The following is a 15542-nucleotide window of genomic DNA, read 5'->3' as shown; positions in this document are numbered from 1 at the left end:
CACAACACCACAACAACAAGGCTACTGGGAGCACTGGGGGTAAACTGGGAGAGACAGGGATGAGTCTCCTTTACAGCAGCGAGCGCAGCCAAGGGGCACTCTCAAGAGTTCAAAGGTCAGAGTTGGCCTCTGTATTGCACGTGTCCGGAGGAGAGGTGAGAGGTGAAAGATGGGAGGTGAGGCCGGGCATCAAAAGGGGGCGAAGAAGCCTACCCAGTGGCACCCAGGACTCCCTCTCCAGATTTGGCATATCACTCTCAAAAGGCCGCAAGCATGTGTCCGTATAGGTAATGAGAATGCACTGGAAGAGAGAGAAAAATGGTGAGGAAAGAGTTGATAAAAAGACTTTTGACATTTACAATACATGCAGTTGTCTAAATTATATTGGTGGAAAAAAATAAATATCTTTAGTGGATTTAATGAACCAAAAACTAGGGCTTAGCTATAATTCAGTATTATTGTTGTACAAAATGATTCCAAGAAGAAGATATTAAAATACACACCGTTTACTGTCTTAAATGCTCAAATCTGCCAGATATTACAGCCTGGTGCTGTAAAGTTAGTACCACATGCCTACCTCATGCCACACAGCTGGGCAATGCCACTTAAAGGCTATTTGTTAGCTTACCTGTTAGCATTAGCGCTCCCGTTAGTAAGCAGAGAGAAGTTAGCATGAGTAGGTCCGCACGGCCGAGGGATCGAGTCTCGGGGACGCCGGGGAAGGAGCTTGAGCGGCCGAGAGACGCGGAGGGGTTCAGAGAAGACACAGCGTGCAGTTAGTCAGTCAGGAAGAGCAGACAGAAGCACGTAGAAACACATAGAAACACACACAATACATACAATACATAAGAGGTAGAGGAGTCTGGTTAGTGTAGTAACATGTCATGTAGATATTACATTCATATGTATAAAAGCACACATACAAATATCGAGCACAGTATATTTTGTCTATGCTTTCACATCACACTATCACTGTGCACATTGCGGTAAATGTTATGAGTTCTCTTAGAAGGTCAAATACTCCGGTCAGGGCGTTCTAGTGCCTGGCCGTACGATGGAAAAGGAACAGAGACACTTAAAGAAGGATGAGCTCATGCTGCAGAGAAACCAGATCAAAGAAACCCAGTTTCACTAACTGATGAGGCCCTCAGAAAGTCTAAACCAAGAGCCGCCTTCCTTTTTAGGGACCTATCATATTCAACTCATAAAAGTCTATATAACATGATGCGCACTCTGTTTAAGCGCCTTTTAGTTGCTGAACTTCTCAGTACTGCTAGGCCCGTGCACGTACAACTGCTGGGCGATATACTCCTGTTATCCTACAATAAATGTCACATTTGTTTTAAGATGAATCCGGTGTAGAAGTCTCTCTTGTTTTCCACTCAACAAACACTACCTTCAGGCTGGAGCTGCTTCTTGGGCATCAAATTCACAGAGGGCGGCATGGACATGGAGGGCATGCGGAAGCCGGCAGGCAGCGTTTCCATGGAGCCCGCCATCATGCCGAGCCCCACCCCTCCCTCGCGTGCCCGAAACCGCTTGCGCCACGATGGAGAGCGTCGAAAAGACTTGTCATCCCCACTCTGCGGGGACAGGGAGGAGAAAAAACCGGGGTCAGACACTTGGCCTCCTTTTTTTTTCAACATGTATTTGATCAAAGCAGCAGCTTGAGAGGTCACCTCCTCTAGTCGACGGTCGGTCCCCAAGGCTAAAATGTTGTTGAACTCCCTCTCCAGGACTTGCCGGGCCTGCAAAAAACAGCACATAAAACCTCTGTGAACAGGTGTGAAGTGTTTATTAAAAAAACCGGGGTCAGTAATGAACAAGGGCCGATGGCAAAATGTCAACGAAAGCTCTTAAAATACCTCTAATAAACAGGAGTAATCGGCATTATTTAGTTCACCCGTAAATATGAAGCATGTCAGCAGTTCTGAAGCCTGTGACTGGGAAATACTTTCATGTGAGTACTGAGGGAGAACAACGGGGGCCTTTTGATCAGAGAACAACTGATACAGAATCTGAGGCAGAAGTAAATGTTGGCAGCATTTGGCCTGCAGTTGAAGGAAATGCTGACTGCACACAAACTGCAGAGTCACAAAAAAGTAAATCAACCAATCTCATAAAACAACTGTGACTTTTGGAAGATGGAGTGTTTGCAGAAAGGACAAAAAAAGGCCTGCCATGAGCTTACAGTGCTTGGAACGAAAGTGTTGAATGTGAAGGATATTTTCATGACATGTTGTCATACAGATCTCTGGTTTATATATTTTATTTCATAATTCATTAAGTCCCCCAAACGTACCAAACTTCTCTTAAAATCTGATCATTATACACTCAATATCGTTCTTCTCTTCACCTCAGTTCAATTCTTGCATACTGAGTGCAAACAGTTGTGTTTTTTCTCTTTAACCACCTGTGTGTTCTGCATAGGGATCTGCAGGATGAGCGCCAGGCTGCTGTAGTCGAAGGTCTCGTCCAGAGAGATGAGCGACCCGTGGACGCCGCTCTCCAGCAGGTTGCCGCTATACTCCCTCAAGCCAATGGATAGGACCCAGTGGATCACCTGCTCATTGGTCCACACCAACACATCTAACGTAAAAAAGAGGGGCTCAGGCTCAAGGTACTGTAGCATCGTGTTGTATAGAGTGTCAGCACACGTCGTTATCAGCAAATAAGAGCAACTTCATTTAGAGTAAGAGAGCTAGAAAGAGGGATAAGGAGATAATGTGCATGTCCACATAGTGTCAACTCGCTGGCACACTCCCTTTGTTCATTTAAAGCACAGCTGTCAGACAGCTTTCCAAGTTGGAACAGGCGGTGTGTGTGCGTGTGTGTGCGTAAACAGGGCAGGACTCTGATTTGACATGACAGCTGAGTCAAGTTCATGTGCAGAACTCAAGGTCAAAAGGGCGAGAGGGATGGCTAGATCTAAGTGTGTGTGTGTTTGTGGACTACTCTTGGTATGTGGAGCCTTGGATCATAAGATTGCAGGCCTACTTCAGCTGGCGTCCTGACAGTCCAAGAGGCAGCTGTTTCAACGCTCAGGCCAAACTGACAATATCAGGCAAAACCACTAGGTGGTACTCTGGCCTGATGAGACTGTGGATGTGTATGTGTGCTTTTCTTGTTATTGTTTGAACGTGTGTATGTGTGTTCTTGCTTTTTTTTGTAACTGTGTGTGTATCAGGGTGTGTGTAAAGTGTACCTTTCATGTCGTGTTGGCTGTCCTCTCTCCGGCGCTCCAGGTCTTTCCTGTCATAATTGAGTCTCTTCAAGCACATAATCCCATACTGCAGACTAGCCCTGGTACACACACACACACACACAGAAATATACACACACATGTACAAACATGACGGAACAAACAAGCTCACACACAAACATAAAAAAGCACATAATCATCAGGCTTCTCATCTCCACTGCTGTGTGTCCAGTTATCAGATGAAAGGGGAGGCTGATTAAACAGCAGCTAAGCCAATTGCGCTATAACTACAGACCTATGGAAGCTGTCCACCATCTTGAGGTGGCTCCTCAGGTCCTTCTTGGTCAGGTGGTCCAGCATGCGTGCGTCCACCAGACATTCCATGAAGTATGAGCGGTACTGAGGCAGGCCGAGGCTGGGCAGCCACTCGTTCCCTATCCACTCATGATTCATGTCGCCATACGCCAGAGTCTACAGGGAGAGCAGTTCATAATGTTATCGTTTGTGCAACAGAAAAAGAGAAAGAGACACTGCTCTTTGTTTCAGAGTTATATACTTTTTTTACTTCATTGAAAATTATTATAAAATGATCCTCAAATTGCTTGCATATATATATATATATTGAGTAACACAAGTGTTCAGATCCACTGCGGGTCCAAACTGATGTTTTTCACAGCAGACATCTTGACAGCAAAAGTCACAGGTATTGCTTATAACATTACAAATGGCTGCTTTCTATGTTCCAGGTCCATGGCCCAGTTATTCTGAACTGTCATTACTTACTGGGCCATCATTCATTTGATCAGATACAGCTGTGCTCTCAAGAGCGGACAAATGTTCCTGGGGATTTCTGTTTATATTTTAAGATGAATCAGTACTGCTGTAAAGGACTGGAAAATTTGAGCACATTATAACTTTAAATGCCGTCCACACCACATAAAGGGATTTTCAGTCATTCTCTCTTTTAAGGCCTCTGCTCAAATTGAGAATTGTGCATGGAATTACAAGAAGCACCAATAGGCCTTTGTCTATGACAACTCGCCATGTCAGAAAAAGAAAAACACAGGTGTAATCAATAAAGTTAATGATGACTGAATTCCATTTAGTTGCGTCCGTTGTAAGGTCAAGGTCAAAATGTCTGCTTTAACAACGGCCTATTTAAGTGAAGAGGGCATTAATTATATGCCAATTGAGTACAAACTGTACACACTCCCTGTGGCTGGACTGACTATGTAGGTTCTTTAACACAGATAAAACAAATTGCTAAGATATCAGTGATGGTTGGTTGCTGATAAATGCAAAAAAAAATAGCAAATCATATTTAATCTTGATTAAAGGGTCAGTTCACCCAAATTACAACAAGACATTTTTCACCTGAGTTAACAGACTCTCGAAATAAATTATAATAAAGAAACACAGTTATAATCAAGACACAGCATCATAGATCACAGACGAAGATGTGAGCGGATCAGCGACCTCACCTGTGCCCAGCTGCCCTCCTCATTGTCCTTAGTGGCAGCATGGCAGAGACAATATACAAGGTCAGAAAGACAGGGGACATCTACAGACACACATACGGCACATTCAGAAATACACACACACACACACACACACACACACACACACACACACACACACACACACACACACACACACACACACACACACACACACACACACACACACACACAGCTCTTCTCATATCTCATATCGTCTCCAACACTCATATCATTGACCGAACTTTCACAGGTTATAACAGTTAAATCCGACACACAATACATACATACAAATACCATCAGGAGCACAAAACAATGTGTTAGTGTGTGATGTATTTGAAGGGGTCTTCCGGGAGATGACATATGTGTGTCACGGTGGGGACAGTGTGAGTGTTGGACAGGGGGGAGGGGAGGGGAGCACCCAGATGGTACTGACCGCTTTAGTGGAGGAAGCCAGGTTCTCCATCTCTTCATGAGTCACCCACACATTTCCGGAGGACTGCGCAGAGGACGAAAACACACCCGAACACACACACACACACATGCATACATAAGCACGCACACACGCACAAAAACACACCCAAGAATGCACTTGTGTATTTTTTCACACACACTCACACACACACACACACCGACCCCGTTGCACGCACAGACAAACACACACACAGACACACAGAGACAAACATTGTGTTGAGTGATGCCCAGGGAAGTGGTGTATTTCAGGCAGGTAGCTTGTAGCTATATGTGGCACTATTTGTGTGTCGTGTTCCCACAGAGCCCCATGCAATTGATGGCAGCAGAAAAGGACAGGTCAACCCAGTACTGTGGTCCGAACAGAAGAACAAAAAAAAAATCAAAGAGTGAGGAGTCATCACCCCAGGGTGCAGAGTGAAGGTTAATGCTAACAGTGGAGGAAGTTTTGAGTGTTTATGTGTAGGGTAATGTGGTCATGTATTCACATCCTGGATCACATTTTTGTTTATGCGCATGTGCTGGTTGATTTATTTGCTGTTGGTGTTCGATCATGGAGGTGTATTTGTTGTGTTATTCTACCGTTCTGGAGGTAAGTGGTGCAGACGGGCTGGTGAGGGACACCATCTCCTGGATGGCCAAGCGGAGTTTGAGTCGGTGCAGAGGGTTGCTGATGCCGATCTCCCTCTGAATCTCCGTGTCCGACAGAGCCGACATGATGGCTCCGCTCTTCACGTTGGCACGACAGGCTGCCACGTACCACGCTGGCATACCCACCCACAACTGGTGAGAGTCATCAAGATATTCAACGTCACCACCATTGAAAGGTCAGATAGATAGAAGGGGAGGGGACTGCAGATCAGGCTGTAATCGTCTGTCTAGTATTTGATATTAATGTATTTATCATTGTTTTAGATGTAGTAGCAGCGTGACATAGAGACAGCAAGATAGAGGGAGCTTTTCTGAAATAAATATATGGTTGGTTGATAAATAAGTAAACTAGGGGAGTACCTCTAGCCACGAAACAACAGTTGGGCCGTCCCAATGGGCAAAAGGCAGGCCTCTTTTCCTGGCGTCTTCCAAAAGCTCGTGTCTAACAAGCAAATTAAAAGTGGACAGAAAAAGACATAGGGAGGTGAGGATTATAAAAGAAAAGGCTAAATTAACAAATTAAAAAATTCAGACACAGAAAGTATGCTTTTACTTTTTCTTCATCCTGCGGTCCCTCTCAGCCTGTGTGCCCAGTTTTCCCAGAGTCATAGTGTCACCAATGCCCATCTCAAAGTCTGGAAAACAGCAAAATGGTGTTTATTTGTTCCTCTCTAAATCACACAATCTGACGCTGTCTGCATCAGTGTTGGACCTGGTATGTAGTCTGCAGTGTACCTGTTAAGGCTGGTAAAGGCTGGCCATCTCTGCATACAGTCTGCTCCAACCGACCCTTCTCCTTCTTCCCAAACAATCGGCCAATAGATGACTTGATGCCTTTCTTCTGCTTACTGCAAACAGCAAATTATGTTAAGCTAAAATCTTAAATCTCATCTCATTATTGTCAACTATGAATAAAAAAGGTAAACAATTGTTTTTGTGTGTGTGTAGCAAATAGAAAGATTCAGATCCAATTCCAGCCGCTACAATCTTCAATACTTGTTGGTGGAAAGTTGAGGTGGACTCGTAAAACAATCTGACATAAATCTGAACTGATGCTGATTTATCATACCGTGCTACCTCTGTATGTTTGTGTGTGTGTGTGTGTGTGTTTACCCTCGGCCGTCCTCTAGACTGCCTGTGAACTGCGCGAAATTGGTTTCTAGCCGTAAACTGCGGGGGGACGAGGGAGGCGATGTTTCACACTTGATCGTAGCCTTGTCCACTTCCACCGGAGACTAGAAGAGTCATGAAAAGTAACTCAGCTCAGTCAAGAATGCAACAGTCGTGAATAAAACAGAACATATTTAATCGTGGCCCAAACTTACTGCTACTTTCCTGCGATGTTTCCTCAAGTCACTTGGCTATCAAACAAAACAACAAACAGTTACATTTACAGCATTTTACAACGAGGAAACTGCTGTACATGGAGTGTGTGTGCTCTCTGACCAGAGTCATGATGCCTAGATGGTGGCTGGCGTTGCGTGAGTGGTGTTTAGGTGTGGAGTGGCCACTGGTGGGTGGGGAAGATGATGATGCCAGGGACTGGGCAGTGGCGGAGTTGGGCAGCGCCCGGGGTCGAAGAGTCACGTTGAGTCCGTCCATGCTGCCGCTGTTCACGCGAGACTCAATCTCGTCAGAGCGGAGGTCTGCTGACTCTCTCTCCACCTGGATCATCCTGGACAAACACACATTCACACATACAAAGTAATTTTGGAGCACGGAACATCCCATCAATCAATGCTTAACAACACACACACTCTAATTATGAATAAAACACCTAAATGGAGTTTAAAATCATGTATATATGAATAAAAGGTCAAAATAAAATAACTTAGTTTGAAATTCTGATTTGTTCCACTAATCTGACGTAGTTTTATTTCTTATTTATTCAATAAACCTGGGAAATAATAATGAATTTACTATTTACAATTGCATGAAAAATGTAATAATGGAAGGATCTTGGCAAAAAGTGCATTATAAAAAATGCCATTTGTACTACAGACATTTTCTTTTCCTTTTTTTTCTTCAAGGGATTCTGGCTCCTCTTCAGCATAATCAGCATCTATTTTGCATATCCTGCCCAGGAGCATATTATGAGGTGTAACAAGAGGACCTTGTTTACTGTAAACTGCAATAAACAGTGTCCTCTTCCAGCAGGAAACAGAACTGAAGAAGAAAGAGTCTTATCTACATGTCATCATCTTTCTATCTCATGCCACTATCAGATGTGGTGCATCCTGTCTGGCCACCAGCCTTCATGCTTTGCATTAACAAGATGAAGCAGTAGCACCTTTATGTTGCTGTTGAATCTTCTAAGGGTCCCTTTTCTTGTAATTATTGGTTGTATTATCTTGAACACTTTGTCCTCCTTTTATCTGTATCCGGTTTCTCGCTGCTGCACTGACCAAGTTCCAACCATGGGGATCATGTCATGTGCTGCAATCTAATGTGCCCGTGCATTGTCACCTTATCTCTTCATTGATGGCGTCGAGTTGCTCCTGCAGCATTAGAGCGAGAGTCTGAGCATCAGATTGGCCGCTGGGGGAGAGAAGGGTCGAGCTCACGTCATCATCCAGGTCTGACTCTGCCTCGATGTCGCTGCCGAGGAGGTGGCTGACGCTTCCACGCAGAGACGGGTAGTCCTGTTCAAACACAGCGCACACCTGGACACAACAAACACACGTGAGCTTTATCATCTGTAGACGCAGTAAATGTGTTGAATACAACATACATTGATCATGAATAAACGTACCCAAAGAATGGGCTATATGCATTCATTCTGATAACATTTAAAAATACAATATGAAACTTGTGGAAGTATGTGGCCAGTTATGAGAAGAAATGAATGAACAGGGGACTTACATCAGACAGCATGTCCATGGCAGCAGGTGAAAGAGAGACAGAGAGACATGGAGGTTAGTAGAGAATGGCAAGTTAGGCAGCCAAGAACTGACACTTGTTAGCAAAGCCGACATGAACCTGGATAAAAGCACTGATCAGGAGCTGTATTTGGTTAGAAGAATAGTTGACACATGATCTTGGGATCTGTAAATTGGCCATCCTGTTTAGTGTTTGTGTGTTTGTGAGGAACTGTGGGGTCGTTTTGGCCCTATAAAGTCATCATTAACACCTTGTTGGGGTCGTCTCGTAGCGCTGACATTCTGCCCTTCTGTGCCCGCCTGATCACAGTTGTGCTGTAGTGGCCATCTTGGCCCTCCACCACGGAGAAGCGAAGGTCGCTGGCGCTGCCCAGGTGCGACCTGAGAGACACACATAACAGCTTTCCATCAATAATGCATATAGCATCATGTCAGAGGTTGTGTATATGACAGAGCATGTGTGGAGGAGGCGTGCGGTATGTCCGTGTGTACCGAGGGTGAGTTCCATCTCCAAACACACCACTGCGACGTTTCAAGTGGTCGATCTCGTTTCTCAACTTCTCAATCTCTCCAATCAGCCTTTCCTGAGGGAGATAAGGGCATTATGCGCAATGCAATCAGATAGCTTGCTTAAGTAATAGTAGCAACACTGTTCCTTAAGACTACTCCATTACAAGTAAAAGAAAAGAGTGAAAGTCCTGCATTTAAAATTGTACTTAAGAAAGTGTAGCAGGGATTTCAACTATTTTGTTCAGGGGGCCAAATTTTCAGGAAGCTAAGGCCCCAGGTGCTGGACATTACATTGAGCTATTCATTTCATTATGTATGTACACTGGACACAGAGAGCTAGTTTTGGTTTTCTGGACAACTGCTAGCTACCTACCAGCCTGAACAATAGCGGCATGCAAAGGAGGGCTTTCGTCACCAATAATGCATGTTGTGATTGGATGTTACTGACAGCACAGGAGCGTTCTGCTTGTTTGAAGGATTTATTGTGGCAAAATATCTCTTATTTGCATATATTTCTTTTCTCTATAGGTATTAAATTAGATATATTTTCTAATCAAAAATGATCGGGGGGCTGGAGTTGGCCCATGAGTGGCCAGTTGAAAAGGCTGTCGCTAGAGTAAATATTCTGTTGATATGGGGCATATGAGTGGGAAGCGACGAAACAATTTCATTTCAGTGATTAGGTGATTGATTTGAGTCTCACTGACCCTGGTGTGGTGGAATTCTTCAAGCTGTTTCTGGCAGTTCTCGAGGTCCTGAATGAGGGAGTTCTGGACAAAAGAAATCACGAAAGCGTGTCAAAACAAATCTGTGTGTCCAAGAACAAACCGGTGCTCTACTGTTTATTCATTTGTTCTGTGAGGCAATAACAACAGCAATATGAGCTGCTGCTTAGATGAATGCATGTGAACAGGCCTTGCCTTATCCTCCAGGGCAGCCATGCGTTCCTTCAAATGGAGCTGCAGTCTCTCATTGGACTCAGTGAGCAGACGATCCACGGTGTCTGACAAACGCTTGTTGTGCTCCTCATTCATTTTCTCTCTCTGACGAGCCTGATAAACGGAAAGAGAACCAGACGGCAGGGAATGACATCATCACATTTTCTCTTTTGACACAGACTCCATTTGGGTGTGTTTATGCAGCTAATCAAGCATCTCTGTGTGGATTAAAGGATGAAGTGTGTTTTGAGCCCAAGATCACCAGCTGCCAGATATAGGTCCTCTTGGCCAACAATGGATCTCACAGCCAGAGGGATTTAATTACAGTCATTTACATGACGATGATAAAGGGTTAAGCGCCTTCTCTTAAATGGGAAGAGTTGTGCTTAAATATGTATTTCACGGTAATTACATTAAAATCAATTAACACAGACACACACAAACACGAATCTGCATCCTCAGAGAGCTCCTTTAACTAAATATAGTCATGAGATCGCACAGAGAGAGATAGAAATTACCCTTGAGTGAATTATTCAGAGGCTAAAGATAGCAGCCAATCAGGATTGTGTTGCAGTAAGATATGTGCATTTGTTTCAAATTCATGCAACGATGCACCGGGAAAATGGAGGGGCTCCTCATATGTGCGTCTGTCTTGTGTGTTTGTGTATGTATGTGTATGCATGAGGGAGCACAGAGCCGTGAGTCAAGGCGTCTAACTAATGTGAAGCATCACACACACACACACACACACCACACACACACACACACACACACACACACACACACACACACACACACACACACACACACACACAACAAAGTGAGAGGTCAGAGAAACCCTGCAGGGCTGGTGCACACACACTAACACACATATGCTCACACACCCTTCCTAGCTCTTGGTTCTTCTCCTCCAGTTGTGACTCCAGCTGTCGGAGCCGCTCCTCCACGTTGCCATGGCGCTCCTCAGCCTGCAGGTGGAGACACTCACATGTAACTACAACAGCCTCTGTAACAGTGTTCAATGTCTACCTGCTTCTATGTTTTGTATTTGTAAGTAACGGATCCCTGTTGTATTGCATCAGCACCCTTTACTGTGTTTTCTACAGCTGTGTGTGTTTGTTACCTTGGAAAGTGCGGCTACTCTCTGTGCCAGTTCAGCTTCCACCTCTGGCAGTGTTTCAGCCTTCCTCATGGTCTGAGCAAGCCTCTGCTCTGCCATCTCCAGCATATCCTGCAGCTGGCGCACCTTCTCCTCGCTCTGACACACACAAACACCCACACACAAGTGCAAAGAAAGAAGAGGGACATTGAGGGCGATCACAAGTAAGGTGTAGTCAGTGTAGTGTGCAGCCAGTGAGTAGCAAGGACATAGCAAATGGTCACAAATGGAGGATGTTTCTGGTATTCCCAATGTGGAGCTGAACTTAGATTGACCCTGAACTACACATGAACCTTGATGATGTTCCTATTGCTCGCTCACACACAGACTATAACATTCTTCAATACCTTACAAACATTGTCACAACTTTTTTTTTTCTGATTTAGTCACTATCTCGGCTTTATTGTAGATGACATTGTAGAGGCTTGAAATATTCAAATGTTGCAAGAGAGAGAGAGAGAGAGAGCACATTAGCCTGAATCCATCACTCACCTTGCATCAAGACAAATGTGCCATTTTTGATGTCACTTAACAACACATTTAGGATTTTAAGGCATCCAATGAAGCCTGACCATAGCAGAATAATGACTCGGCACATTTATAAATATTGATTTAGTCCTTATGTCAGGCTTAATTAGCTGATTTTTGACAGATCAGCTCACTGTTTTTGTTGTTTTTCAGTCGCTGTGCTTAAATCCCAGTCAGGAATCCTTTATAGCTAATGTTGTAGTGTTACCTGTCGGTGCAGCGAGTCCTTGGTGGCCAATTCATTCTCCAGTTTGTCGTTGAGGTCGTGGATGTGTGTGGTCTCCCGCTGAGCAGCCAGGTAGCGTTTCTCTAACGTTGTTATCCTCTCCTCCATATCCTCTCTCTGTGGGTGCAGAGACACAACAACAACAACAACAACAACAACAACAACAACAACAACAACAACAACAACAGTAAAATCATCAGAGACATGTCTTCAGCAACGTGAATGATGAGGCCAAAAGCAATAACCAGGGTACTTTATCTTTTCATGGATTGCCAAATTCACACATTTTAGTTAATATACATTATCATTATAAAGATTTTCTAAAATGTTGTAATAGTTTCCATCAACCGCAAACAAAAATCAAACAAATGTTGCATGACCACTGAAAAAAATGCTTAAGCTAAGTGGCTGAAGCAATCAATAAATTACCTTTGTTAGAGGACTGTGTGGTTTCAGCACTTCACATCTGTAATATAGCCTGTAAGATCTGATTATACTGGTAAGTAGTGACATTAGAGTTTTGCTTACATTTTTATACTTTTATCAAGCATAAACTCCATTTACAATACACAGCTTTAGGAAACCCCCTTTTCAAATGTTTTGCTTTAGAATAGTCTAGTATGTCGCTGGTAGTTGCTATAGTTGGTGAGTAAATTGCAAAAACAATAGAAAATAGTGGATGTTTAGCCATCTGCTATCATTGTTTTTAACATAGAACCGTGTTTTTTAAACAAAACAGCAGAATATTAAATTCAATCAGCTTTTTACCTAAAAAGATCCAGGTTTCCTTTGCTCTCACCTCTCTCTGTTCCCGCTGTTGTTTGATTGACAGCTCCTCGCTGCGGCTCAGTTCTCTGCGTGCATTTGCAAGCTCTGCCTCGAGGTCGGCCAGGCGGTCGTTGAGAGTGGCAGAGTGCTCACGGCTCTGGACCAGCTCCTTATTGGTCCGATCCAGCAGCTCCTGAAGCTCGGACACCCGGCTGCCATCATCGTGGGCATCTATGGAGCCGTTGGGCAGTCTCTGTAAGGTTGGACACACAACATTAATGGCAATATATGCACTTTCTGCCATAAAATGAATCTTTGGACTGAGACACACAAGTGTGCACACTTTGAGCAGCGGGTATAGAGAGTTGTTTCAGAACTGAAGAAGTTGTATGACCTAGATATGAAAGTGTTGGGTGTTATGCATAGGAGGGTGGGTTGAGTGAGGTTAGGCTGCCATGTTGTTGTTTTGATGTTGTTTTGACTTCACAGCTCAAAGTGCAGTTAATTCCAGGGCCTTAATTAAACGAGCCTTCGGGGACGCATATTCAGACAGGCAACACGGTGGGCAGTGAGACTTAGTAGGACCCCCTCCACCCATGTTCCAATTTTGCCTGCTCATGAGTACTTTATAGAAACATACCCAGAAAAAAGGGGGGTGGGCTAAAAGGTCTGAGGCAGTGTAATAAAACACCCCTGGTGATTTTTCGCAATTGTGCATAATTCCAATTTAGCCATATAAACTCATTAGATTTACTCCCAGGGATTTTGGAAATAGCATTGCACAGCCCCATGTGACTGACAAACATCAGGTACGAGGAGGCCCTACAATGATTGTCTTGGTTAGGGTTCCTGCTGAAAAAGTACATGTGGTCACGATCATTTTATGGCATTTGGAATCAAAATATACTGTTATTGCAGCATCCGGGGGCAGTTAATGTCAGCAGGGCAGCATGTGTCGCGGATAAATGTCCTGACAGAGCTCATACTCCTCCAAACGCTCGTTCTTTAACCAATTATCTTCTGAGGCTATTCTCTGATACAGTCTTCTCCTTGCTCTCTTCCCTTCCTAAAGGTAAGTTATTGATTTTTTTCAAGTTTGATTATTCCTTTAATCAAACGACTGTATATTGACATTTCATTTTGCCTATTCTTTTTCCTGAAGCCAAAGAAATAGGAGTGTGTTAAGTGGATCGTGTGCTAATCCTCCTCGGCTGCCGGCCCATAGAGAGGAAGGCCTTTTCCATCCAGATACAAACGGGCTCTGCTGTTTACGGAGGTTAGTTACTCCTTGTGGACGGAACGAGACACAGTTAAATAACGTGCGCTCTGTTTGTGGGCTGGCCTCAAACCATGGAGGACAGGGCTCAAATAAAGAGCAAGAGTTTTAATGTTATCTGAATAAACTAGAAAGGTAAAGGAGGATTCATGCTAGATTTAGCTCTATTAACCTTGCATGTGTGTCGGTTGCTATGTTAATGTGCTGAAGAAAGATAGAAATAAAATGCAAACACAGTGACTGACAGCCATATGTAAAAATACTATAGGCAGACATAAGATAAAGCACAGAGCAGAAAAACAATCACACAGCCAGGAAGACCTTCCATGTAGGTTTAGATCCATCTGTTCGCTCCACTGAGTCACCATCCTTCCTTTGTCTCACCATGTTCAACTGCAATGTAGATTAAAAAGAAAGAAAAAAAAAAAAAAAAACAATGAGCAAACTTTCTCTTTGCTGTTCCCTCAGTGAATCCAAGAACAAAACTTCCCAAAGGGAAGTCTGGCTTCCAGGCTGCCAGCATGCTTCAGACAACATGCCTTACCATATTTTGGAATTATACTTAGAATAGAGGAGGGAGGAGTCACTTCAGTGCAGGTCTGCTCCTCTTATAAAAAACTGTGTGATCAGTGCAACTTAACAAGCTTTGACTTCACATCTTACATAACCCACTGGGATTCTGCTTTAACTGAGCCTGCTGGGAGTTCTTTAACATCATTTAATCATCTTTAGAATGATGTCTTTGATGACATAGAGAAGAGTACAGAAGGCGAGTTTGTGCAATGCACGTGTGTGTGTGTGTGTGTGTGTGTGTGTGTGTGTGTGTGTGTGTGTGTGTGTGTGTGTGTGTGTGTGTGTGTGTGTGTGTGTGTGTGTGTGTTTGAACAGAGGGCTGAGAAGACAGAGCCTCTCACCCAGCGTGACACTTGAAGCATATATCAGATCAGACTGGAGGCTTTAACAGATGTCTGCAAGGGACTGAACAGATGTTTCCCTTACCAATAACCACACACAGGAACATGCAAACAGTCACACGCACAGTCACGTTCACACGCATCCGCACACCTCACCTCTTGTGTGTTAGCTGCTAGCTGTCCCTCCAGGGTGGACACCCTCTCCAGAGCCACACGAAGCCTCTCACGTACCTGACAGAACACGTAAAGAACGCACACATCATGACAAAGTCCAGAAACATTAAGACAAGCTTCTGTAGAGGCACAATCCTGGATATAATTTAGGAACACAGAGAAGAGTAATCTGTATATAGAGAGAGTCTCACAATTCATGTAGAATGTAGAATATAAAATTTGGTTACTAGAAGTTCTCAAATGGTGTCTTGGGCCCTTTATTTACCTCAACTGAAACCAAAACTCAACAGCAGTTTTATATTTTTTTACTTTACATGTTAAATGTATGTATTTAACTAATCACATTTTAT

General features: G+C 43.8%; 1 protein-coding gene across 1 annotated transcript in view; it reads right to left on the bottom strand.

Moving 5' to 3' along the window:
- Nucleotides 1-254: 254 nt before the first annotated feature.
- Nucleotides 255-15542, bottom strand: part of ppfia4 (PTPRF interacting protein alpha 4) — a 54690-nt gene continuing 39402 nt past the window's right edge. The window contains 26 exon segments of the mRNA XM_054616337.1: nucleotides 255-301; nucleotides 629-726; nucleotides 1397-1583; nucleotides 1680-1748; nucleotides 2414-2589; nucleotides 3206-3303; nucleotides 3498-3673; nucleotides 5431-5448; nucleotides 5752-5952; nucleotides 6181-6262; nucleotides 6374-6489; nucleotides 6593-6668; nucleotides 6934-7055; nucleotides 7146-7181; nucleotides 7267-7495; nucleotides 8287-8483; nucleotides 8951-9080; nucleotides 9192-9283; nucleotides 9917-9979; nucleotides 10130-10261; nucleotides 11032-11115; nucleotides 11271-11405; nucleotides 12043-12182; nucleotides 12853-13081; nucleotides 14426-14497; nucleotides 15175-15249. Of these exon segments, the coding sequence (XP_054472312.1) occupies nucleotides 668-726; nucleotides 1397-1583; nucleotides 1680-1748; nucleotides 2414-2589; nucleotides 3206-3303; nucleotides 3498-3673; nucleotides 5431-5448; nucleotides 5752-5952; nucleotides 6181-6262; nucleotides 6374-6489; nucleotides 6593-6668; nucleotides 6934-7055; nucleotides 7146-7181; nucleotides 7267-7495; nucleotides 8287-8483; nucleotides 8951-9080; nucleotides 9192-9283; nucleotides 9917-9979; nucleotides 10130-10261; nucleotides 11032-11115; nucleotides 11271-11405; nucleotides 12043-12182; nucleotides 12853-13081; nucleotides 14426-14497; nucleotides 15175-15249 (2994 nt within the window). The 3' untranslated portion in view covers nucleotides 255-301; nucleotides 629-667.

This window comes from Anoplopoma fimbria, chromosome 17 (assembly GCF_027596085.1).
Source record: "Anoplopoma fimbria isolate UVic2021 breed Golden Eagle Sablefish chromosome 17, Afim_UVic_2022, whole genome shotgun sequence".
Taxonomy (NCBI): domain Eukaryota; kingdom Metazoa; phylum Chordata; class Actinopteri; order Perciformes; family Anoplopomatidae; genus Anoplopoma; species Anoplopoma fimbria.
The sequence above is the reverse complement of the archived record's forward strand: the minus strand, read 5'-3'. Positions and strand labels throughout refer to the sequence as shown.